The sequence below is a fragment of the Miniopterus natalensis genome, chromosome 2 (genome assembly GCF_054644295.1).
Source record: "Miniopterus natalensis isolate mMinNat1 chromosome 2, mMinNat1.hap1, whole genome shotgun sequence".
Classification (NCBI taxonomy): domain Eukaryota; kingdom Metazoa; phylum Chordata; class Mammalia; order Chiroptera; family Miniopteridae; genus Miniopterus; species Miniopterus natalensis.
Window position 1 is genome coordinate 35,199,150 of NC_142082.1, and position 24,324 is coordinate 35,223,473.

At 44.7% G+C, this 24,324-nt stretch overlaps 1 protein-coding gene across 1 annotated transcript in view; it reads right to left on the reverse strand.

Annotated features, from left to right (window-relative positions):
- Positions 1 to 13,086: 13,086 nt before the first annotated feature.
- Positions 13,087 to 24,324, reverse strand: part of CLYBL (citramalyl-CoA lyase) — a 106,086-nt gene continuing 94,848 nt past the window's right edge. The window contains exons 8-9 of the mRNA XM_016203838.2: positions 14,775 to 14,894; positions 13,087 to 13,769 (exon numbers count right to left, since the gene is read on the reverse strand). Coding sequence (XP_016059324.2) covers positions 14,799 to 14,894 — 96 coding nt within the window. The 3' untranslated portion in view covers positions 13,087 to 13,769; positions 14,775 to 14,798. The remainder of the gene's footprint in view (positions 13,770 to 14,774; positions 14,895 to 24,324) is intronic.

Here is a 24,324-nt window from a genome sequence, read left to right on the forward strand (position 1 = left end):
AATAAAGTTGCAAACAGCTATTTTATTCCTGTTTTACCTACCAAGGGCATTGGTTGCCCATTTTAGTCAAATCAAATATTTAAAGTTAAGAGAAAGCCCTTTTGGTACAGAGCTGATGGAGGAGCATTGGGCTCCCACAAATTGAGGTAGGGCTGGCTGTTCCATCCCCTTTTGTTATATGAAAAGCTGCGAGCATTATTAAGTGATGACAGATAGTACACTTGGCTTCTGGTATTTCTTTGAAGGCTTGCCTGTAGCGTGCTGCTTGGAAGCAGGAATGATTCCACAAATGGCCAGGGAGCCACCCTCCTCCAAACCGCCCTTCGCACCAGGTCCAGGTGTGTAAACAGAGCAGCCGGGCCTCCGCCCTGGGAGAAGGAATTCTGAGATTGGACAGCTGGAGTGGAGTATTTTTTCAAGATTTCTTTTTCTACCACTGAGGCAGTATCTCAGAATTTCCCTGGACTGCTTTTCTGATTCTCTGAGGCTGCTAATTGCATCAGAGATCCCTCATAGAGAGGGAAAAGCTCCTTCCAAGAACCCCTGGGAGTGGGTGGCAGAGCAGGACCTGAACCCTGGTCACTTTCTTGTGAATCCTGGGCTCTTCCACTGCCCAGCACAGCTGAATGTGCCCCTCTCCCCCGTGAGGAGCAGTGACCTGGCCCGTGTCAGAAGGAGCCCCTGGGCAGCCTGTGCCCAGTCCTGGCAGCAGGATGTGTGAACTCATATGAAAACTACCTGCTGGGGCCCCTCTACTCAGGGTCTTCTAGGTGTAATTAATCATAGAATGATCAGAAGCAGGCTTTCAACAGATTTTATTTGTAATTAGCTCCACCCTGATTTTTAAAAAGTTGACATATTTAATGAAGAATTTGGAAATACAAAAATGTAAAAAGAAGAAAAAACAAAAATCTGTTGTAGCCTTGTCATCCAAACACAGTAATTGCTATATTTTTGACATGTTTCCTTCTGATGTTATTTTTGTTTTGATTTTCACTCCAACGTATGTTTTTCATTGATTCAAGAGAGAGAGGAATAGAGAGGGAGCGAGAGAGAGAAACATTAATGTGAGAGAAACATGGATCAGTTGCCTCCTGTACTAGCTCCAACTGGGGATCGAACCTGCAACCTGGGTGTGCGCCCCCACCAGCAATCAAACCCACTACCCTTTGGTGCATGGGAGGACACTGCAACCAAATGAGCCACACCAGCCAGGGCAGATGCTGTTCTTCCTTTTTAACATGACTGTAGTCACATTGTAATAATAGCAGCTAAATATATTAACTCATTTAAGTCTCAACAATTCTTTGAGGTAGGTACTATTATTACCTCATTTCACAGATAATAAAGCTGAGGCACAGGGAAGCTAGTAACTTACACAGGTTCCTCAGCAAATAAGGCCGTCTGGCTCCAGACTCTGCACATGCAGCTTGCAGTCTGTCTTTGAACTTAATTTTATATTAAATGCATTTTCCTATTTTCTTCAGAAACACAGCTTTAATGGCTGCCTAATATTCGGTCAAGTAAATTTCCCATAGTTTACTAAACCTACCTCTCTAATTTAAATGATGCAACTGCCAATTAAGTAGTGTTTGTGAATGAGGCTTTTTCTGTATTTAGGATCACAGAATTTCCTTAGGATAAATTCCTAAATCTAGATTTAAAAGGTACCAGAAAATGACAATAAGTCTTTTGATACACATTGCCAAATATTTTCTAAGAGGATTGCACCTGGTCACACTGCCACTGGCCCTCAAAAAGTGATTAATAAATTTGATGGGCAAAAAAACCTGCATTACTGTTTTCAGCAGTTATCCTTGCCATCAAAAAATTTTTAAACTTTTTGTAAACATTCTTTTTTATGGCTGCATCTAAGATACTTTTAGATTTCTTCCTTTTTGTACCTGTTTTTGGTCTCAGACCTGGAGCTAGATTCTTGGTTAATTTGCATGTTTATTGTAAAGGGTAATGACGAATAATTAGAAAAGAACTGGGGGAAGGGGAGAGCCAGAACAGAAAGTCCTCAACTGCCAGTCCTGCTTTCACTTGTGACGGAACTACTGGAACTTGGGGCCTTAGGGCCACCTCCAGGGTTACCCTGCTAGCCTGCCGCTAACACAATGACATCACTTACCACAGGCACGTAATAGAAGCTCAGTATATATCTGCTGGAGGAGTGAATGTATTCTATGTAGGTCCACCATATGGTGACCTAGTACCTGATAGTAACTCTGTAGCTTTAATCATTGCATCTCAGTCCCTTGGTTAAAAAAAAAAAAAGTTTGCATCTGGGATCCCAGGTCCTGGCCTTATTAGGATCCTAGAGGAGTGGCCAACCAGAGGTCTTTTAGCCCAAGGCAAAGAATTGAGATCAAAGCTTCCTGGATCTCTCAGGGGAGGACCAGGTCCTCAAGTCAAAAGGACTGGCGTTCCCTCAGTACCCCAGCGCTGACGGGGAGAGGGGAGAGGAGGCAGATTAGGGGAGCAGGAGAGGTGAGGGAGGCGCCGTTCTCAGCGGCAGGGCGAGGGTTAGTGTTCACAAAGACGCCTCAGAGGCCCGCTGAGCCCCCAGCTGGGGTTTCTTACTAGAAGGAGCCCTTGCTCAGCGCGGCCTCTCTGGCTCCCTTGGAGCCATCAGAGATGATGCCTACTTCTGCCTTCCTGAGACTGTGGGACTCACTCAGATGAGTTGTTATTTGACTGACATCCCTTTGCCTCCATGATTTAAAAATTAAATTTATTAGAGTGTATTGGTTAATAAGATTATATAGGTTTCAAGCGTACAATCCTATGGTACCTCATCTGTATATTGCATTGTGTGCCCACCACCCAAAGTCAAATCTTCTTCTCTCACCCTATATTTGATCTTTGCTTCCGTTTTTATGAAAACTGTACAATGTGAAGCTTCACGGTTTGCTAGTCTTGAGTTCTTTAGATGACACTGGGGCAAATACTGCCTTCTGCCTTTAGAATCTAAAGATTTGTAAGAAAAACAAATTTACAGAATATTATTACGATGCATGATGCTGCCACTAAAGAGGTGAAATTTGTAGGAAGGCAGCCATCCATACAAGCATACCTTACTTTAAAAATTAAATATGAAGTATTTCAAGGCTATGGGTATTCCAGTCATTTCTATGGCCAGTCGAGGGTGTGCATGTGTATAAAATTAGGAAGCGCGTCACGTGGAAGGAATTGAGCAACTATTTTCCAATTCATGTGACCCAAAATGTAATTATGGAAATTTATTTGTTTTAAGTTTGCTTTTTTAAGTTTAGCATGGCCAGGAGTTCCCAAATCATGTTATAGTTTCATACCTTACACCTCCAATGTAAAGGCCCCACTTTATCTTGCAGAGTTTTGTTTGGTTGTTTCACTTTTTAACTGCAGAATGATGGGCCAGCCTAGAGCCCTATGTAATGAGTCTCGGTGGGGCCAGACACTGGTAGTTACTTAATGGGGAGGTAATTCTAATATGCAGCCAAGGTCCAAAATATTCGCCTAGGTGACCTCTCATATCCTTCTTTGGCACCAAAATGGTGATTTCTATCCTTTTAAAATTTAAATCAAAGTAAATAAATCCAGATTCACCTCTCAGATAATTTTGCTTTAAAACATATTCTTAAATTCAGAGATCTCAGAAGTCCTAAAATGAAATTTACTTCATAAGTGACCCAACCCCATGAAGTATTTTGTATAGATCTTTTGAATTTGGAAATTTTATGTTTGCCACATTTCAGTATTTTTAAATGAGTTTTAAGTCAGTTACCAAAAATTTTTTTTCCCCTACCTTTTGAGAGTCAAGATGTGGTCAAAGTTTATATTTCCAGGTGAAAATCAAAAGAATCAAATGAAAATGTTTATGGATAGAGATAAATGAGAAATGAAGATATTGAATCTTTACTATTAGCTTGGGATGACAACTCCTTGTGCGTGCATGTGTGTGTGTGTGTGTGTGTGTGTGTGTGTGTGTGTGTTCACACATGAGCCTCTCCTGGGGTCCAGGAGGAGCAGCTGATGTTGGGGGAGCACCTCATAGAAACTATAGGGAGAGGTGGTGGCAGACTGCAGCCATGGGGCCAGCAAGCTACCAATTTCAAGGCCGTATCCACCTATGAACCCTTTTTCTCGAAGACTATGTCACCATCAACTTTTTAAAATGTAATTAAACTGGAGATGGTTTTTATTTTCTTGTTATGAAAGCTATGAGTCCGCACTAAGGACTCAAATGACTATATCCCATGTCTACACAGCAAGAGTATCTGCGGCAAAGAGATGCTGAGGTTGTAACCTCTCCATGAATAAATCAGGAAACAGAAAGATCCATGTTTGGTATTTAGATTAGAAATACAAGGGAAAGAAGTAACATTATCATCAGAAATGTGCATTTCTAAAGATATTCATTTGAAAGTTTTAAAAAAAGTCAAGCTCATGCCCCGGGGCTTCTGGGAGTTATGTACAAAATACAATAATTAAATTAAGTCCAGCAGTTAAAATTCCTCATAAAAAGAAAAAGCTGGCGCACTTCCCAATGGGGAATGCTTGACTTAAAAGAAAGGTTTTACTCCGTGGCCTGGAGGTCAACAAACTGGGACTCTGTGGGAATGTATAAAATTTCTTAAAGGGGTTCCTCAGCCTTTGTTTTGTTGAAAGAAAATAAAAGAGTAAAAGGGGACAAGTTTTGAAAATTAAAAAAATGAAGGTGCAGTCCTAAAATCATCCCGATTTTTATAAACGCAGCACCGGAGGCTAAGAAAACATGCTCTCTTTTCTGCAGACTAATCTAACACATATGCTCATTGAGAAGGAAGGAAAAAGGCCAATGGCGCCATTTGAACAAACCATTTTAAATGTTCTCATTTTCAGAGGTAGTGCATGCAAACTCGTGACCCACTCATTTGCTGCTTATTTTGAAAATATTTACCTTAAATATTCTCATAAATATATTTCACAATTTAAAATTCCTTAGGTGGCACAAAGACTGACCTTTTTAATTTTTTTTATGAAGCAAGGTTGTAAAAACTGATTTGGCGGGGGAGGGGTCCTCAGTAATCTAAAGTGGAACATTTGTCATAATTGGAAGGTATCTGGTTTTACAAATAATTGTTTATTATTACCTTTCTGGCAATGTGTCATCCCCCCCCCTCCCCAGGAATAAGAACAGGATAGAAATCAAATTTTATATCCTTGAACTCTGTTACTCATAAGCATCATTCTGGGTTCCCATGTGAGTTTCAGGCTGCATACTCAGATAATTTCTACTAAAACATAAAGAACCAATACCGATTTGACAGATCCTCATCTTATCGCTCGAACAGAATCTGAATGTTGGCTCCGCATTAAGACAGCATGATCAAATGTAGGACATGAGGAACAGCAGCTTTGGCAGCAATGTTTAATTTGCTGAATAATTAGTGGCCTCATTGACATTTCTACTTTGATTCCCAAAGTACAACACAAGCCGTCCTCTGCACTCAGGCTCTGTGCAGTAAAATGGGCTAATAAACTTCCCGTGCCAACTTCCAGTAAATGACCGACGACGAAGCATCCTGCAAGCAGCTTAAGACACTAGATTTAGTTCCAAAACATGGACACAGGACTTGAAAAATATATATATATATATATTTTTTACAGAAAAAACACCCCACAGAATTTAAGAAAAAGTTTGTTTTCTTTCCTACATTTGTTAATTTTGCTTTTGGAATTGTGAGGAGAGGGAGGGAGGTAAAATAATAAGAAACAGGAAAGGGGAAGTGGAAGCAGAACACAGCAGACCGAGGGAGGAGACAGAGTGAGCGATAATACAGAGCGATGGAGACCATGGAGGATGGGGCCACAGGAGCAAGGCCAGAGCCAAGGGGAGGCCAGAGAATGAACACAGCTTGGGGAGCGCCTCTGTCCTTGAGATCTAGGTCCTTTTCCTTCACCCTTCCACTAGGATTCCTTTCCTTAGAGAGCCCAAGACATTCTCCAGCCACTTAGACCCATCCACTGTGGACAGTCCTGCAATATGTTTGAGGGACTGTTCAGTCTGGGAATCAACAGGGGCTGGGGCCCTGCAAGCCGACTGCGGGGTGGTATTTGCCTGGTGGCAGAACTTCCTGGCTGCGTTGGATGCCTAGTTGTTTGAATTGTGATGAGCTCTAATATCTTTGCCCAGGTCAGAAGCTGTCTCTGAGGGAGCCAGTTGTTGAAAAACAGGCTTCAGCTATTTTCTCATTGTTTCAAAAAACTCATTTGGAGCTTCCGTAGTGGGGAGCTTAATGTGAAACCGTAAATCTGAGGCATTCTCAGATGTGGAGCTGTGTGGTTTAGTGCTTCAGCTTTGAGACTTTGTCGATTTGGTTATGAAAGCTGCGTGACCTTGAGCAAGTCCACTAAAAGGGCCAATATTCCAACAGCTCCGGGAGACACACTCACATTGTCCTTTTTCTCTGTGAATGGAGCCCCCCTCAGCCAGCAATCCGTACTGCATAATCCTCCAGGGCTGCTTCAGTGCCTGTCTACAAAATCAGGGGGTTGGACAAAAGGATAACATGAGTTTCTAGTCAGAACAGCTTCGTATTAAGAGAAATTCCCATAGTCCAAGAATGGGGATAGGAGATTCTGAACAACAACAACAACAACAAAAGAGCCACAAAGTTTCCCTGGAATGCACATGGTTGCTGGAGTGTGCAGCCATCACCGGCATGTCCAGGGATTGGCCACACCAATACATTTTTCTGTGAGAACATGTCCTTTACCTACCAATAAAAGTGAATGAGAAAATGGGGTTCACTTAATTGAAATTCACTTTCCAGCCAGCTTTGCCACAGTGGGATTCACATCCTGGACTGCAGCACAGGCCTAGCCCCTGGATGGAAATCATTTGACCTTTACTGAAAGCCTGCTATGCACCAAGCGTCATGCCTGGTACTTTTTATTTATTTTTATTTTATTTTTTGCTAGGTGCTTTAAAAAAGTGCTATATTTATTTATTTATAGTTTTTATTTATCTTTCTCTGACATTGATTCCTTTTTAAAGAGTCTTTTTAAAAATTGTGGTAAAATCTACATAACATAAAATTCCCCAGTGCAGGCTGCCCTGGAAGGGTGAGGCCTTGGACCAAGCAGCTGTCTGCAGCAGAGGCAGATTCACTGCCCCAGCCGGCAAGTGGGGCTCTCCCGGAGGGATTGGGGTGGTAAATTTCTGTGCCCACTGCCTTACCATCACAACTCCTTCTTAGGTAATATTATTCTTATAGCTGAAGAAACTGATGCTCAGAGAGAATAAATGACTTGTCTGAATGTAACACAACCTGTTAACTGTACAGCCAGGAGCATCAGATCCTAATTCTAATGAGCACTTTCATCAAGTTTTTGCTGGGGGGTGAGAGACGAGCAGGCGAGGGATCCAGGGATGCATGGCAATGCCCAGTGTACAGAGCATTCACACTATTTTGGGGACACACACACAGAAAAAGTGCTACAACAGAAATCTGATCCAATGTAATGGAAGGACTAGGGGAGGACCTGTAAGTTGTGTCTGGCGAGCTGGGGACACCTTGCAGAAGTGGCCTTCAAGTCGTGTCTTGAAGAACGGTTAGGGGTTTGTTGGGTGTGACGGAGAGGGAGGGTTTGCTTACAGCTTGTGCGAAGGCTTGGTAAAGGAGCGTCTGGTGCTGTAGCCGGACATAGCCTGGCTGCGTGGTGGCCGGGGCCTCCCGAGAGAGGTAAAGTGTGGAAATGCTCCTGGTGGCCGGTGGCCAGAGCTCCTTCACACTAGGCTAGGAGAAGCATCACAGAGCTCTCCTGGAAACTGCTGCATAAATTCCAGTTCCTGGAAATCCAGCGGAGGAAATGGATGTGCTCCTTTCTTCATTTGGGGGTTTGGGTATTAACACAGTTTTCCCAGGGAATTTAAGCCAGAAGTTCATGTTGGTTTTTATGTTCTTCCTCCCATGGAACTCAGAAGAGCCCATTAAAAAAAAAAAAAAAAAATTAAGCCAGATGCCTAGAGTGTGCATTCTTCTGAAGGAACTCCGTACCCCAAAGCCGTCTGAAACGGCATGTTCGTTTTTCTCTTGACTCTTTTACTGTGTCTGAATAACTAAGGCAAGTTGATTCATTATTTAACAACAAAACAAAACCCAGCCAAATCAGCTATTTGGCGTTATGTGGACGAAAACATCTGGTCCCTTTTCACTGAATTTCTCTCCTTTAGCTAGGCATTTTAACGTCACGTGATGGTTGGCGTTTAGTCTCCCTTGTTTTTCGTAAGCTGGAGTTTTCAGCATATCAACTCTCTTACTTATGTAATGAAGGGAATCTCTGAAGTTCCTCCCAGGGCTTAGACTAATCTCTGGGACCATGTCCAGTTTTCTGTATGTTTACATGTTGCACACACAGTATGAGAGAGACATTGATTTTGACCAGTGGAGAAGCCTAACACAGTTACAAGGTTTCCCCCCGATAGGTAGGCACAGGTGACTCGAGAGTGGGCTTTCTACTCTATATGATAATACAAAGCTTTGTCTTTGACTTAAGGTTCAGCAGTTATACTCAGGAGACTGTGTCCCCTCTGCCCTTTCTGAATGGGTTGATTTCTGAATCAGAGCTCTTATGGGAGAAAAGCACCTGGAGTTGGACGAATTCTGCCATAAGCCGGAGCACAGCTCTGCCCTTCCCTTTGTAAGGCCAAGGGGAGACGGGCCAGGACCCGATAGTGTGTGTTCCCTCGTCAAGGATGGCAGGCTGTTTACAGACACCCAGGGCTGCCTTCCCTCCTCAGGCCCCAGGCAGGGCTCTGGCTTGGGGACGGAGGCCTGGCTGAGTGCCTAGGGACCAGGAGAAGGGCAGAGGAGGAGATGAAAGAGGTGAAAAAGTGGCCGGTTTTCAAAGCCCAGGGTGCGTAGTTTCTCAAACGTTTTAAACTGTTAATTCGCACCTCTAGTCATTATCAATACTGTAGCCAAAGGGGCTTCTTTTGGTGCTGGCATCTGACAGTATTTTAGGCTTTTGCTGCTCCTCTGACTTTTCCACAAGGGCGTCTTCATTTTAAAAGGGTGTCTTAGTGTCAACAATAAAAATAAGCCTAAAAAATAATTGTTGATACAAAAAAATAAATAAATAGAAGTGCATCCGGAACCAGTCCTAGACTTCCAGGCCGGCTGCCTGGCGCCCAGACGGGCTCAACAGATGTTTGTTGAATGAATAAAGAAACGAATGAAGTGATTCTCTCGAGAAAGTTCAGCGAAATCTTTACTTTTAGCAAGGTGGTTAAAAAAAAGAAAACAAATGCCTTGGGGACTTTTACTTATAGTCTATGCATTTGAAAGGAACATCTGCAAATTGATTTTAGAGCTTTTTGAAGAAACTCTCAACCGAAAGCTACCTGAAGCGGAACGTTCATTTTCCTCCTGGTTCTAATGCCGCGTTTGCATAACGGGGGCCGCTCAGCTCAGTGGCTCAGAAGCAAGGGGCCGGATCCTCCGCGAGCCCCTCGGGCCGTGGATCCCATGGATCCCATGGATCCCGCTCTGGGCTGGACTAGTCCAGGGGACCAGACCGGGGAGATGCGCCCCGAGGTGCGTGTCCTTGGCCTGGCCCGGGCGCCGACTTCGGGGCTGGAGGGACACAGGGGCCGGCCGGTCCCCGGGGCGGGGAGAGGGCCCCGCGCAGGTGTCGGGCCTGTGCGCCGGGTGCGCCGGGGGTGCTCGGGGCCTGGGAGACCCGAGAGGGACGTTATTGTTACACTGTAACGAGTCTGATTAACATGCTCCTGACACTTTCTCTTAGTTTCTTGGGCTCCTAGCAACAGCGCACAAAGGCGCGGGATTGTCCCGGGCTCCGCGGGGACACGGGGCAGCCTTTGATCTGCCACCATTACAGCGGGGCTGCGCGACAGGCTCGCAGGCTCCGGGCGGCCCGCGGCGGGCGAGCGGGGCGCAGTCCCGGCCACCGGGCTCCCGCGCCCGCCCCGCCCGCCCCGACGGCCGCCGCGCCGGGAGCGACCACCGGGGGCGGCGCCTGCGGGCCCGCTGCCCTCCGCGTCCGTGCGCCCCGGGCCTCGGGCTGCGGGGCGCGGGCGGCGCGGGCGCGGACTCGGCGTCTCCCGGCCCCGCGGGCGCAGGTCTTTCCCCGGGCTCGCCGGGCCTTTCCCGTCGGAAGAGGCAACAGAACTTTAAATGGAAAAAATATATAAAAAGCTGAATTTTAAAAAAAAGTAAGGGCGCGAGAGACAAATTTAAAAAGGTTTTATAAAAAAAATAAAAATCTGCAGGCTTCAGCCCCTCGAGCTGAAGCTGGGTTCGAGCGGCAGCAAACCACGACCACAAAGGGCGCCAAGGCCGATCCCGGCTGCTTCCTGCGCGGCCCCTTCCCGCGTCCTCGGCGGTTCTGGTTCCAGAGGAAATACGCTGCCAAATAGCTGCTGGAATGTAAACAAACTTCCAACAACAAAACCCACCCACAGAACCGCCAAAAGCGGCCGGGCCCCGGCGCGCAAGGTTTCAGGTCCTAAGTTAGGTATTTGAAAGCAGCTTATTTCCCATCTCGCTCCTCCTCTCGGACCCCAGGCCCACCCCGATGTAAAGTAAAGCGCGGAAGGAATGACTACGGTTTTAACATTTAAATGTTGCGGTCAGCTAATTACGCCCCCTCGAGCTGCATATGAAAGCCCCGCGGGGGGCTCTCGGGCTGGGCGGCCGGCGCCCCGGGGCTGGGCCCCGGCCCTGCGGCCCCGGCCCGGCCCGTGACCCGCGCGGGCGTCGCCGTGCTCGGGACGCCGCGGATCGTCTCGCAACTTTGCGCGAGCGGTCGTCTCCAAGTTCTAGGGGTAAAAATGAAAACGCCAGGCACGTAGCTTCCCACGGTAAATGGAAACCATGAAAGCAGAATGTTCTTCAAATTAAAAAAAGGAAAGAAAAAAGCGTGTATTTTTTTTTTTCTCTCCCCACTTCTTAAGATATCGTTAGAAAGTCAGCGTCGCCGGTGACAGGCAGTTTTCCCGACTCCGGTAAAACTGTTGCGGGCAAAGGTGTTCATGGTAATAGTTGGACGTGTATTTTAGTAACGGGGAGAAAACCCCTGCACGGTCTTTTCCATTTGCTCGGGAAAAGATGCCCCGCAAAGAGTTACTTTGTAACTCGAACCCGAGGCGTGAAGCGTGTCTGTCCGTCTGCAGCGCGCCCTCCCCAGCGGCTGCGCGCTTGGTCCCCGGCCGGCCCCCGACGCCCGGAGCCGCCGCGCGCGCCGCGGGACAGCCCGCCTCCCCCAGGCCCTCGCCGTTTCAATAAAACACGACTGTACGGGTACAGCCCTCTCCACATTACAATGAGGTTGTCACAGACTGTCATGAAGACCTCAGGAAAACAATGAAGACGTTATTGGGCACCCCCCACCCCCCAGGCAAGGTATTAGGGGAATAAAACAATCTACTCCACGCGGGTCCTATTGAGATTAATGAAAAAATTATGCAAAAAAAGCCTCAGTTTCATTTTCCCGAGACAGGGCTTTGCACACATACAGTCAGTCTTGCTTTGCACCTGATGATTTATTAAACTAATCTACAGTGATCACCACTGATGTTCTCAACTCAATCTTGTCCAGGCTCATTTTCTAAGTAATTGTTTCTCATTAGTTCTGATAATGTTTTAATAGTGTTGCCCATAATTTAGGCCCCAAGAATTAATAACAGGGGGGTGATATGGCAAAGTGGCTTGTGATGAGCTACACAAACTATAAACAGGTATGGTTTTTAATTAATCGGGTTACTGCAAAATCCTCTTTTTGCGTCGGCGCCTAGCTCAGAGGAATTCCCCAGGTGGGCCTTTGCCCTGGTGTCCAGTGGGATCAGTCGGCCCAGCCCGCCCTCATTCCCTGTGATACCTGGCCCCACCCCGCAGAGGGTCGCGGGTGGGAAAACAGTGGTGGTACCTTGTCTCCCAGCATCTCCTTGTCCTGGGGTTTTATCTTTCAAGGAACGAGGCACAACGGGTCTATGACTCGGACTAAACTCTTTGTGGCCCTCAGAGTCTCTGCTCAGAGTGGGCACTTAGTTGAGATTTTTGGCTCTGGTGGGTTCCTGTGTCATGATCCTACCATAATCAGGACCAGGGGGTTATCAGGAAGATGATGAATCTGATGCTTGGGGAGATTTACACAGCAAGGTGGCTTTGTTGGAATAAAGTGCAGTTTGAGATAAAGGGTGTGGTGACTGGTCCAACATGCTGGGGACCTAGGAACCCAGAGGCCTGTTGGTGATGGGGGTGGAGACCTTGCTGAGGGGACTGCTTTGCCCACAGTCTAAATGCCTTCATCACAGCATCTGAGGTTCCCTCACAGAACAACTTGGCTCTAGGTGAGCTCCTGGCTTGAGGAGGCTCCCTGTAGGGTTTGGGGGTTGTCTGTGTGACGGGTGGAGACTGGAACATCTTGCCCTTTCATCCTGTCAGGAGTGTGGGGGGGGTTATCTGGACTAACACAGAGGATGGGAAGGGCAGTTGGGTTGAAGTGGGGGTTGCCTGTCAGGGAAATACGAAGGAAGGTTTTTATTTTCCTCTTTTGCTTAAGACTGGTCTGGTCCTGCCTACACTTTTAGCACGCTGAGAGGGGTGGGAGAGAGAGAGAGAGAGAGAGAGAGAGAGAGAGAGAGAGAGAGAGTGTGTGTGTGTGTGTGTGTGTGTGACAGGTCAGAATGAGAGGAGGCCTTTGCCTTCTAAGCAGTCCTGTGTCTGTGCTTTGAGCAGAGGGGTCTGACTGTGTGGACACCTATAGTTCCGGATCATCCGTGTGCACACCTGGCTACCAGCCTAGGTGGGCACAGTTGCAACAATGGGGTGGGGTGGGGGCTGCTTCTCCTATAACTGCTGCCCACTGCTCCTGTTTGCAGTCCTGACGCCCAGTGTGGCTGGAGGCCAGTCATCTTGAAAGCTGGCAGAGATGCCATCTTTCGTCTTATAGCCCCTAAGCATGAGGATGGGGCCAGCTCCCACCTTCCTTTCCAGCTAATCTGAAGCATCACAGAGCGACCAAGGTGAAGGGTGACAGTGCTCTCATGAGTGGGTTGGAGGGGGCGACCCAGGAGGGGAGATGCACTGTCCAAGGCAGGCCAGGACTGCTGGGCACATCCCTTTTCAGTTTGAGAGCTGTCCCCAAGAGTCTCGTGCGTGGGAATATTAGTTGGTGTCTCAAGAATCTGTGTCCACAGAACCATCCTGCGTGGATCAGGTTCCTCTGGTGCCCGGTCACAACTGGTTTGCCCTGCCTGCCCTGCAGTGGGTGGGCAGGTGGGCGTTGCACCATAGCAGGTGGGCCTCCCCACTTTGCTTTGGTCCATGGTGCCTTTCCTGGTATAGAACCTTCAATCCTACTCCCCTCTGGGGCTTCCTGCAGGAATGGAGGAGGCAGGGGAAAAGCAGACCCCTGGTTGGGGTACACAGTAGGGGCCACATAGGAAATAAACAAAAAGGACAGAGGAGGAGGTGAAAAATGAAAATAAAAAACAACTGTTTTCTATTTACAAATTTAAATAAATAGAACAGCCTTCCCCGCGGTGTTTGTCTAAGAGTAGCAGCCTCGCTGCTGTGTAGGTCATGAAAAGGTTGGTGTAGAGTTTAAAACTTCCCATTCTGTTAATTTCTTAAAGAACAGTCGTCCAGAGTCTCGACACAAAAGCTCATGATTTAATGAGGAGCAGAAACAAAATCTCTGATTGTTGGTGTTTCAAATTTCATTGGCGTCCTCTGGCAAACACAAGTTGATCCTTCGCAGCTTCAATACCCTTTAGCCTTCAATATAAGAGCACATGCTGAATAGGAAAGAATGGCTGGTTGTTATGTTTATTTACCCTTCCTACAAGCTGGGATAACCTCTTCAAAACAGCTTTACTAAGCCCGTTAACCACACCACCCATATGACCTGCAGCAGCATCTCTAATGTGATGCAAATCTCGCAGGGGACCATATGCACCAGCTCGGCCGCATTGTGTCTTCTCAGAGGCTACAAGTTTATTGCTGAGGGGGCCCTGTCCCGGCCATACATTTACAGGGGAAATGGCCTCAATGGCAAACAGTTAAACGGGGAAATAAAGGGGGAGAATGGATGGTCCTGTTTCTGCGCATTTATTTTTTAATTGCTGGTAACTGTTGACCCAAAGCATTCGCCCAGGATGTGAGCTTTCATAGTTGTCACCTGGCAGCTCAAGGATTATGGATGCTTCATTTGGGGGGTTGGAGCTTAACAGTAATCAGTTTTGAAATTTTATTTTTAGAGATATCAATATAAACCAATATGATAGTTAACCAACTTTTCTATGCCACCTCTGTTGTTTTTATCAGATTTCTAGTGAAATAAACACAGCCTTTTCCTTTACTTATTATTTTTTAAAAGCCTGGCCTTTCTTAAAATTATTTATGGGATCAAGTGAACAAATGAACAACTTGGGAAACATCTAATGTGAGAAGGGTGAAGGGAGTACACGTATTTGGGAAAGACCTGTTTCATTAAAGACCTAACTTCCCCTCACAGCTCATCTTTGCTTACTGTTTTACCTCCCTGTGAGATAATAAGTCCATATGTATAACACATTAATGAACAATAAAATCATAAGGCTGGAACCAAACAGAAGAAAGTTCATTTTTAGAGGAATAACTGGCCAGTGAGATAACGACAATCACAAAAAAATGTGATTAATATGAACTGTAAGTGGAGAAAGGTTCTGATCTGGCATACTAACAAGTTGCCTTGAGTATTATGGTCTGCCTTTAAGAAACCCACTGTATATTTCAGCCCACCTGATGAGAGCTTGATTTAGCAGATCATTTTTCTTTGATGGATGTGGCAAGCGTAACAATGTTCTGGGCTTGCTTCAGTAATGGCATGTCGATCATACTCCCTTGGAACGTAAAGGCTCCCTGGAAAAAAGAGAATACAAACTTCCTCAAAGAAAGCTCAGAAATTATAGGCTTCCTTCAGGCACACACTTGTACACAAGAACATTTCAGATTCCACCTGAATTGTACTGACTTTCCAACCCAACTTTTGAGAAAGCCAAAGTAAATTACAGGGTAAAGTTTTTTTTTTTTCTTCTAAAGAGGAAAAAAAATCTTTTAGCATTTTAATGGAGTGGAAAAACATCAGACACAAGGTATTAGAAACTGTTCATTTAACTCTTGAAATCAAGTAAAAACAACAGTGGAAGGAAAATGTAAATACTTCCTTATAGGTTTTGAAATATTGCATAGAACTTTAAAAACAGTAATATGCTCTGGCAACTGATTATTGTTTGAAAAATGAATGTATGATCAGGTTAATGGCAAAATGCTTTCTTCATGCTATAACATAATTGAGGGGTAACACTATCATGGGACGAGAAAACATAAGGTAGGACTGTACTGAGTAAAAAGAGATTCCTCTGTTGGTTCACACTTGCAGAGCAGGATTAGAATGACAAGGGACATGAGCCGGTAACAAAAAAATCATAGGTCTGTTGAATGGTGAGACTGGAAGGAATCTCTGAGATCTGGTTTACCCCTTTTACAGATGCTTTTTTTTAAACCTTCTGGAAATAATTATTGAGTGCATCATGTGATCTAGGTCCTGTTCTAGATGAGAAACAGGCCCAGAGTAAAGTGACTTTCCAAGGTCATATGACTAGGAAAAGGTACAGGAAGGGCTAATATTTGGGCCTCAGAACTTCAAGCCTTCATCGCAGATCCCCACATTAAGACGACAAGGTAGTTCCTTGAGTCCATCAGAAAGAGAAAAACTTAATGGACAGAAGGCAGCATGCCCAGAATAGAAGTTAATGTCTGGATATTTATGTTCTTTTAATCACTTCTTCTTGCTGTTTGCAGTTACAGCTCTTCATGTTAATTCTCCTTCCTTCTACCTGCTGGCAAGGATACTGGTGTGAGTGGGAAGCAGGTGGTCTTTGGAGGCCTGGAGGTGGGTTAGAACAATCACAATCCTAGCCGATGGTCTCTGCATAGATTGCCCTCTATGGCTGGATTTCACAAGAACTGCCTGTCAACAGTCAATGCTGCCATTACTCAGGACTCCCTACATGGGTCTCCTGGGCTCTCTGGAAACCCTCATCTCCCACAATAACAGAGAACTCTACATAGGATGGAGGTAAAAGAAAATTATCAGGGAATCCTTAGGAATGGCCTCAGAATTTATCTTTCAATCAATAGAGAGATTTAAAAGCCACTAGGATTAGAATTTTCATAAGGACAGTCATGCGCCACAAACAATGTTTTGGTGAATGACCAAGACCACATATATGGTAGTGTCCCCATAAGATTATAATGAAGTTGAAAATTTCTTATCTCCTAGTGATGTCGTAGCCATTGTAATGTCATAGTGCAACACATAACAATTGTCTACAGTATCCAGAACAGTGACATGCTGACAGGTTTGTAGCCTAGTAGCAATAGGCTATGCCATATAGCCTAGGTGTGTAGGTTTGTGTAAGTGCTCTCTATGATATTTGCACACGATGAAATAGCCTAGTGACATCTTTCTCAGAAAGTATCCCTACAGTTAGGTGATGCATGATTGTATTCCTTAACCTTCCCAGCCTTGGAACGATAAATCTGATTCATGTGAACACCTGTGTGGATTAAAATCTGGTACTATAACTCATTTCTAACCTTGTTACTTTTACCATTTATAGTCTCAGATGGGCCTGTGACTAATTTCATTCAGTCTAGAACTAATTTTGGTCATCTCTGTGACTATGATAAATTTCATGAATTTGGTAGAAGTTCCAAGGATGTTCCGTGGGTTAGCATGACACGTGAAATCAGGGCGTGGAACTCATGCTGTTTTACAAGGCATTAGTCTAGTTCCCTTATTGGAGTAAATGATGAAGACCAAAGGCCTCCTGGTTACCCGCCCACCAAGTGGATTATGGCCCTGTAAAACAGCACATCTGCCCTGCTAAGTCCGAAATAATAGGCTGGCGAGATGACATTAGCATAGATGCACATGAAATCACAATGATGCACAGAGAATCAAAATGACAGCGTTGGGTCTATGCCACGTTCCCGAACCTGCCCTGGGTTCCACATGCATATCAAAGATGCAGAATATTCCATGTAGTGTTTCAAGACACAGATAATTTCTTTCTTCTACAGTGGCAGATTTTGCTTAACTTCCTTTATGAAGCTTAAGCTGGACAACAAAATTCAACATTTTTGTTCTTTGTTTCCCTTATCTACGCAAATTGAGGATTTTAGTGTTAGGAATTAGACGGCCTAATATGAATATCCTCCTGCTTTCATATATATCGACCTACAATATGGGTTGGTTTTTAACATATGGATCTACCTTTGAAATGTGAATGGACTGTTGGTCAGGATTTAGTAAAATGCAGTTTGTCAAAAGCTGCTTGGATTTGCAGGGAGGGTTTGAAACATGCCATAATGGTTACAGATAAGTTTCAGTTTCACAGCCCAGTGCATTCCTGAGAAATTGGCACACGTAGCGTTTCCAAAGTAAAGGAACTTCCATCAGCTTGAAGATTCAGACTGTAATTTGGTTTAAAATGCCTTTAAATAGTAACTCATTCATGGTTAAAAACCTCAACAACTACCACTACAACAATAATAAAAGCTATCATTTTTTGAGCAGTTGCTAGCTTGGCACCGGATGTACTTTATTTCATGTAATGCTCATCGAAATAGTGTGAGGTAGACACTATTACTCATCCCATTAACAATACTTCTTTTTAATTGTGGTAAGAACACATAACCCAAAATTTACCATTTCAACCATTTTTGATTGTACAGTTCAGTAACGTTAAGCATGTTCACAGTGTTGTGTAACAGCTCTCCAGAACTTTTTCATCTTGTAAAAGTAAAACTTGGTCACTTTCATTAAACAACTACTCCCCAGTTCCCCTCCCCTAGCCCCCAGCAACCACCATTCTGCTTTCTGTTTCTAGGAGTCTGTATTCATCCCCATTTTATAACTGAAAACTGAGGCACGAAGAACTTAAGAAACGTGTACCTGTCTGCCCTGCAGCTAGTAGGCACAGAAGTGGGATAAAACCTGGCTCTCTCTGATCCAAAGCATGTGTTCCTGGCTTATCCCCTGGGCTTGCTGATTGAAAAGTGTTCTCTGAGTGAGGTCCATGACTGCCTGAATCAGAATCATCTGAAGGGTAGGGCTGCTTGTTAAAATGCAGATTCTTGGGCTGGATCCCATATGGTTTGATGCAGAAGGCCTGTGGGTTGGCCAGGAATTCTCTGATGATTCTAATGCATGTTTGAGAAGCTCAGTGTTTTAGCTCCCCTGGGTAGAAATGGTTAGGCCGGCTGTGGTATGGGTACAACTCCATCCCTGCCTTCAAGGAGCTTACAGTTTGCTGGAGGAGACAGGGAGGAAAGAAACAGGTACAATATAATGCAAGAAGAATGAGAGGGAAAGCCAGTGTGACGAGCACAGAGGGATCGGAGGGTCTGAACTGGCTGCCCTTCCCAGTCAGGATCCTTTGCCAGTTTGCACAGTTCACTTAGATATGATGTGGGGTTCCTACAACAGGCCACGCATTCCCCACTAGAGTTGCCACGGAGCTCCCTGCACAATGGGCTTTTATTCCACAATTACCTACTGAGTTATTTGTTGTAAAAAATGACTGGCCAATCACTTTGGCACATCTTACTATACACATGTCTATGTTTTCAGTATCCCGGACGTGAAGGGTGGTATCACCTTAGCATGGGTGTTACCTGCATAGGAAGGAAAATGTTTGCTATTGGGCTGTAGTTTTTCTAACACCTTGGTCAAGCCTGGTGGCAAGTTAGGCATCAAAATAACATGAACTTAATCAGACCCTGAAGTTCTTCATAGAGGGAGAATCTGACTTATAATTTGATGGCAAAAGTATCGATGATGGTGGTGGTGATGATGACAATAGTAATCATATGCATGGGAAATATTCATGTTTTGCATTTCTGGCACTTAGTACTTGAGATTCTTTTTCTCTAGAGTATTCAAAGAGTAATTTCCTAGAAACTGTAAGTGGAATCTAACGTTTTCAAATGACTTCTTCGGGCATTCCGGGAGTTCCCTCTGGCACCTTCGAAGGATGGTGTTGCTGCAGTTCTCCATGAGGGGGTTCCTCTGTCGGCACTGACGATAACTCTTGCTCTTGAGCACAGCTGTTACAGTCCTTCTTTGCCAGGGTGACACTCTTCCTCTGTGATGCTAAGTCTTACACCCAATGAATTATTTACCTCAAGCAGTTCCCAGGGAATTCCTAAAACTTTCAGTCAGCATTGGCCATTATCAGATTCCTCTTCAAGATCTTGGTTGTGTCTCCACTTGCTAAGTCCCCTCCGGTCCAGCCTGTGATAAGCTCGTCCTTACACACAGTCACCTGCTCCCTGATGCTCACCGTGGGCGGAGATGGTGCTCTGGCCGAGCACCGTTTCATTCCATTCTTCTTCCTTTCCAATGTTTCAACTTATCAACTTGGAGAGTCCTTGGACAGGCCCCAGTATAGCCTTGGTACCCTCCCAATTTGGTTATGATGTTCCTTTTAGGATGTAAGTTTGGTTGCTTGTCACCCAAAGCTCAGTGTCACCCTGCCCAGCTCCCAGGCTGGCGAGCAGAGGTCTCAGGGGGAGAATGCCAGGACACTTAACACCCCATCTCCAAATTCTTTGAGTTCACAGGACCCAGTACCCAAAACATGGTTCAGAGTGGAGCTTGGCTCTTTTGTGGGGCCAGAGCAGGGTGACTGAGGGGACTATGATCTGGGAAGATAGAATCTATCTTATGTTTCTTCTTTTCTTATCTGCCAGCATCTTTCTGCACCGCTTGATCTTTCCCTGGTCTGGTAATACTCACTGGTCAGTTGGCCAACACTTGCTGAGTCTCCAGTAGGACACAGTGTCTAACCTCAACAAATGTGACACTCGGTTGTGGTCAGGTTAACTCGTGCATATGATTTAACAGTTAAAATGCAAGTTAGTATGTTATATTCGTGCAAAGGCAGAGGAGCCAACAGAGAGAAGGAGCCATAAAAACAAGGATGGTTTGGCCAGGGAAGGGCTTCGAGGAAGAGGTACTTTTAAAGTCATGTTTAGAAGGTCAAGGATGCCAAGTGAAAGAGAGGGATGGGGGGACTGGGAGTAGTACATCAAAGCTGAGAGGGGGGTTGGCTTTCTCTCTGTCCCTCAAGAGTCCCATGATAGCATTTGAGCACAGCTGTTACAGTCACCAGTGACCCAGTAGATCAAGCAAAATGAAGGACGACAGTATGAGATAACAGATCTTTCTATGGCTCTGGCCATGGATAAAGGGTTTTCTCTAGGGCTCGAGGAAAGGGAACCTAAACCAGCCCAAATGGAAGCAATCTGGAAGACAGACATTTAAAAACATTGGTTCTGCTGCTCATCAGCTGCTTGCCTTTCTGTGTGACAAAGCACCTAAGGCTTAGTCTCTGGTGGATGAAGCAGCCTGGGGCCCCCTGGAATCCCTCTGCTCTTGCTGCATGCCCTGGTGGGCCCGGCTTGCTCCGTCCTGGAGACTAAGGAGAGGAAGTTGAACCACCTGTTTCCTTTCCTTTATTCTGGGCACCCTCTGTCCAGGGGTGGTCCGGGGACCCAACAATGGGAAAGCTAAGAGCTGAATGTCCCAGCTCAGCCTTGCTTCTGAGTGAGACCATCATGGGTGGATTGACCCCCCACCCCCATCCACAGACACCTCTCTGGGCACCAGGAGGGGTTTGGGAGGTAGGTGAAGGCTGTTCATTCTCCCTTGAGAAGAAAATATCAAGATTCTCTCAGCAACTGTGGTTTATAGTCTACAAACTAGAGCCTCGGTAAGGCCTAGAATATTTGTTTTCAAACTAAAAATGGGAAGAGTGCAATCTTATTAACAACAACAACAACAAAAACCGTTTCATCTGATAGTACTTTACACTTTACAAAATATTTTCTAAGGCATATTGTCAGCTGTAGTAGAGAAGGCATGGTTATTTTTGATTAACAGATGTGAAAACTGTGGTTCATTGTTAATATTTTTAAAGGAACTTATGAGAAGGAGAGGACTAGAGTCTAAGGCTTTTCACCCCAAATCTCAAACTATACAGACTAATCTATATATCCCCGAGTATGGCTGTTCACTGTGGTACCTGAGATTATGTAAAACATTTTAATATATAATTACATAGAGTACACTATATACTTTAAATTTTTATTTTGATGTCATTTATAAAAATAACTAGCATATGTAAATGGTTATTTCAGAGATATTACTTAGGATGAGGCTGGAAAAAAAAGATATATAGGTAAAGTGCAGATAAGCAAATATGTGAAAATGCAATTTTAATAACCAAATGGGAACTACTAAAATATAACATGCTTTTATCCCGAGTTTCCACTTGAAAGCTCTTACTATAATTATTTTGATATGAGAAATACCAAAGGATATTTTTAGTGAGAAAAAGCTTAACAATAAATATATGACTTACATTATAAGTCCTAAAAAGAAACCCAAAACATTTAAAAGGATTAAAGACAGTCATATTTCATCTTTATATATGCTTCTGAATATCAGTAACCCTTTGTTTTATGAATAAACATCTTTTAAATTGCCATTAAGAGAGTAAAATAATATTGTTGAAGAATTGGGAAATAGAGGATATTTTTTTAAATACTTTAAATGGTAGTGATAATTTGATAGGTGTTTTAATAATGTTCTGAATTGAAATTCAATACCATTTACATCTATGGCCAGATAATTTACAGATGCTAATGTATCTCTACGTGAAATTTCTAAAAGTTCTGCTGAAGTCATTCAACACGGACAGTAACTCACATTGGGCTAATCTCTTGTTGCTGTTAGCGCTGAAATTCTGACAGATGACATTCCACGGCTTTTGATGGGGAAGCCTTTTAAATGATTCATAAGAATAAAACAGTTGGAATATCTGAAGGGGGTTGGTTTCGTACCTGATTGGGGAATGCAGTGACAATTCAGGCCCGCTGAACTGCTTGGGAAGGTCCTTTCCACCTCGGCTTCAGAGCGAGCACAGCCTAGAGGGGGTGTGAGGAGCAGGGGAACCTGCATCCTGGGCAGCCTAGCGGATTTATTTTCCAAGTTCTGAAAGGTGGAAAAGCCTGGAGGAGCTCCCTTTTGATCCCTCCCATCCTTTCCCCTGTAGCTCTCTGGCTATAAAAACAGCACAGAAGCCTCAATGGAGAATGGAATGGAGGGCCCTGTGTGCTCCCCAGCACGGTGCCACCTGCCAGGTCAGTGCTGGCCTGAGGGCACCAGGGATCTCCTGGCCAAGCCGCTCCTCCGCGACTGTTCACCAAACAGAAGCAGGTGACGCTCCAGGACGGGCACGCTCTGAGGTGGTACTCAGTAACTGCAGCTGAGACAAAAGCCCACAAAGGTACATAGGGAGAAAGGAGCTCGCTGTTCCGGGTTCCACCGTTTGATGCACCTTGGTGCAGAGCTGGGTCAGCTACATCTGAAACGGAATCCAGGCTCTTCCTTTGTCTGTGTGTGGGCCACAGCAAATAATGGTACCTTTCTGAGCCTCAGTTTCTTCACCTGTAAAATAGGGATGATAATACCTCCCTTGCAGAGTCACTATGAGAATTGAATAAAATAACGTACGCAGTGGCCTGTCACGTACCGGGCTCTCGGCACACGGACGCTGCAGCTGCTGCCACCGCTGCCATGGCTGTCACCAGCGCCGTGGCCTGTCCTTGCTGCCTGCTGCCTCTGCCAGTGCCCTCACCTCTGCCTCCCTGCTGCTCCCACGGCACTGCTACCACCACGGCTGCGATTACGGCTACCGCTGCTGTTAGCCAGAGGTGGTTTAATTCCATTTATCACAGGAAGGCCCAGCGAGAAGCAGAGCATTTGAATTCAACGGGGTTTTATGATTTCAGAGTAGCTTTAAGGGCTCTGAGACATCAGCGTTTTGGAAGATGCAGTGAGGAGAGGCCAACTCATGCCTAGAGCTTTCTGTCCCCTCTAAACGCTTATACATCAGGTTGAATCATGCTGTTAAGAAACTAGACTCGAGGGTGCTTTGAAAACAAATATACTTAATAGAATTTTAAAATGTAGACTATCAGCTGGAGGAGCTACTAATCGAATGCAGGTGACCTGAAACTGGGAGCATCACTTTCGCTGGAGACGGTAGTGGAACAAAGCGGAACGAAGGATAGTTTTCAGCAGAGGGTGAGCAGGACCAGGGAGTCCTGGCAAAGACAAATGCCAGCGGGTTCCTAAAAAAGGAGGAAATCCCTTGGAATGTGGCTACTGAGTATATGTAAAATGAACAGATATTAACATTTTGCTTTTTAGAAAGGAATGATTTAGCTTTAACTGTACATAGAAAATAGAAACAGTATTGGACATTAGTAATATTAACTTGAGACTTTACCAACAGTTTTAGGAAGTTGGAGGAGAGGAAAAAAAGACACAGTAGAAGGTTTGGGAAATGAATTTGGCAGGCAGGTGGTGGCGGCTGAACAGGAGGGAGGAGAGCCGAGGTGAGTGTTGGGTCAATTATCTTAATATGTGGCCAGTCCAGAGTTGCCTACTGCCCAGATGGAGGGTCTCGGTGGACCAGAGCCATCCTTACTTCACGAATGGACAGGGAAGTCCAAAGGTGCCTTCTGTCTTTGAAATTCTTCTCAGAGCTCACAAAATGTAGGCAGCAAGATTTATCTTTAAAAAATTTCAGGCTGAATGATCAGACAGAAATAGACGAGTCTTTGTTTTAAATATCTTTTGATAAGGAAATCTGGAAAAATCAAACAAAGTTTGCCATGTGGAAAGCTACCAGAAGTGAAACAATTAGATTTATAAGCATGTTGCAAAATCTAAAGGAGTTTCCACACTTGCTAGCAAATTAGACATTGTGCTTAATTTTCTCAGCTTTTTAATAGGTTTATTGAGGTATAATTTGCATACCATAAAATTCACCCATTGTTAAGTGTGTATAATTCATTGATTTTTAGTAATTATCTAGAGTTTTGTGACTATCGTCTCCCTCCTAGATTTTTTTTTTTTTTAACCTAGAAATCTTGTCTGGAAACATTTTTATTTTACTGAGATAAATGTGTAAATATTTTTAATTTAATTTAGAATATTTCATGTCAAATTTAAGCTGGTATTGCCTATGAGAAAAGCAGAGACTGAAGGCACTTTTATAGCAGCTTGCCACTAAAACCAATAATGTCAAACTCCTATTTTATACACTCTAGGCTTATTCTTTCTTAGGAAAACACATCTAAATGAACAAACATTAACTAGGAGGCATTTTAAAGGATTTACTAATATATAACTAACTGATAATAATAACGG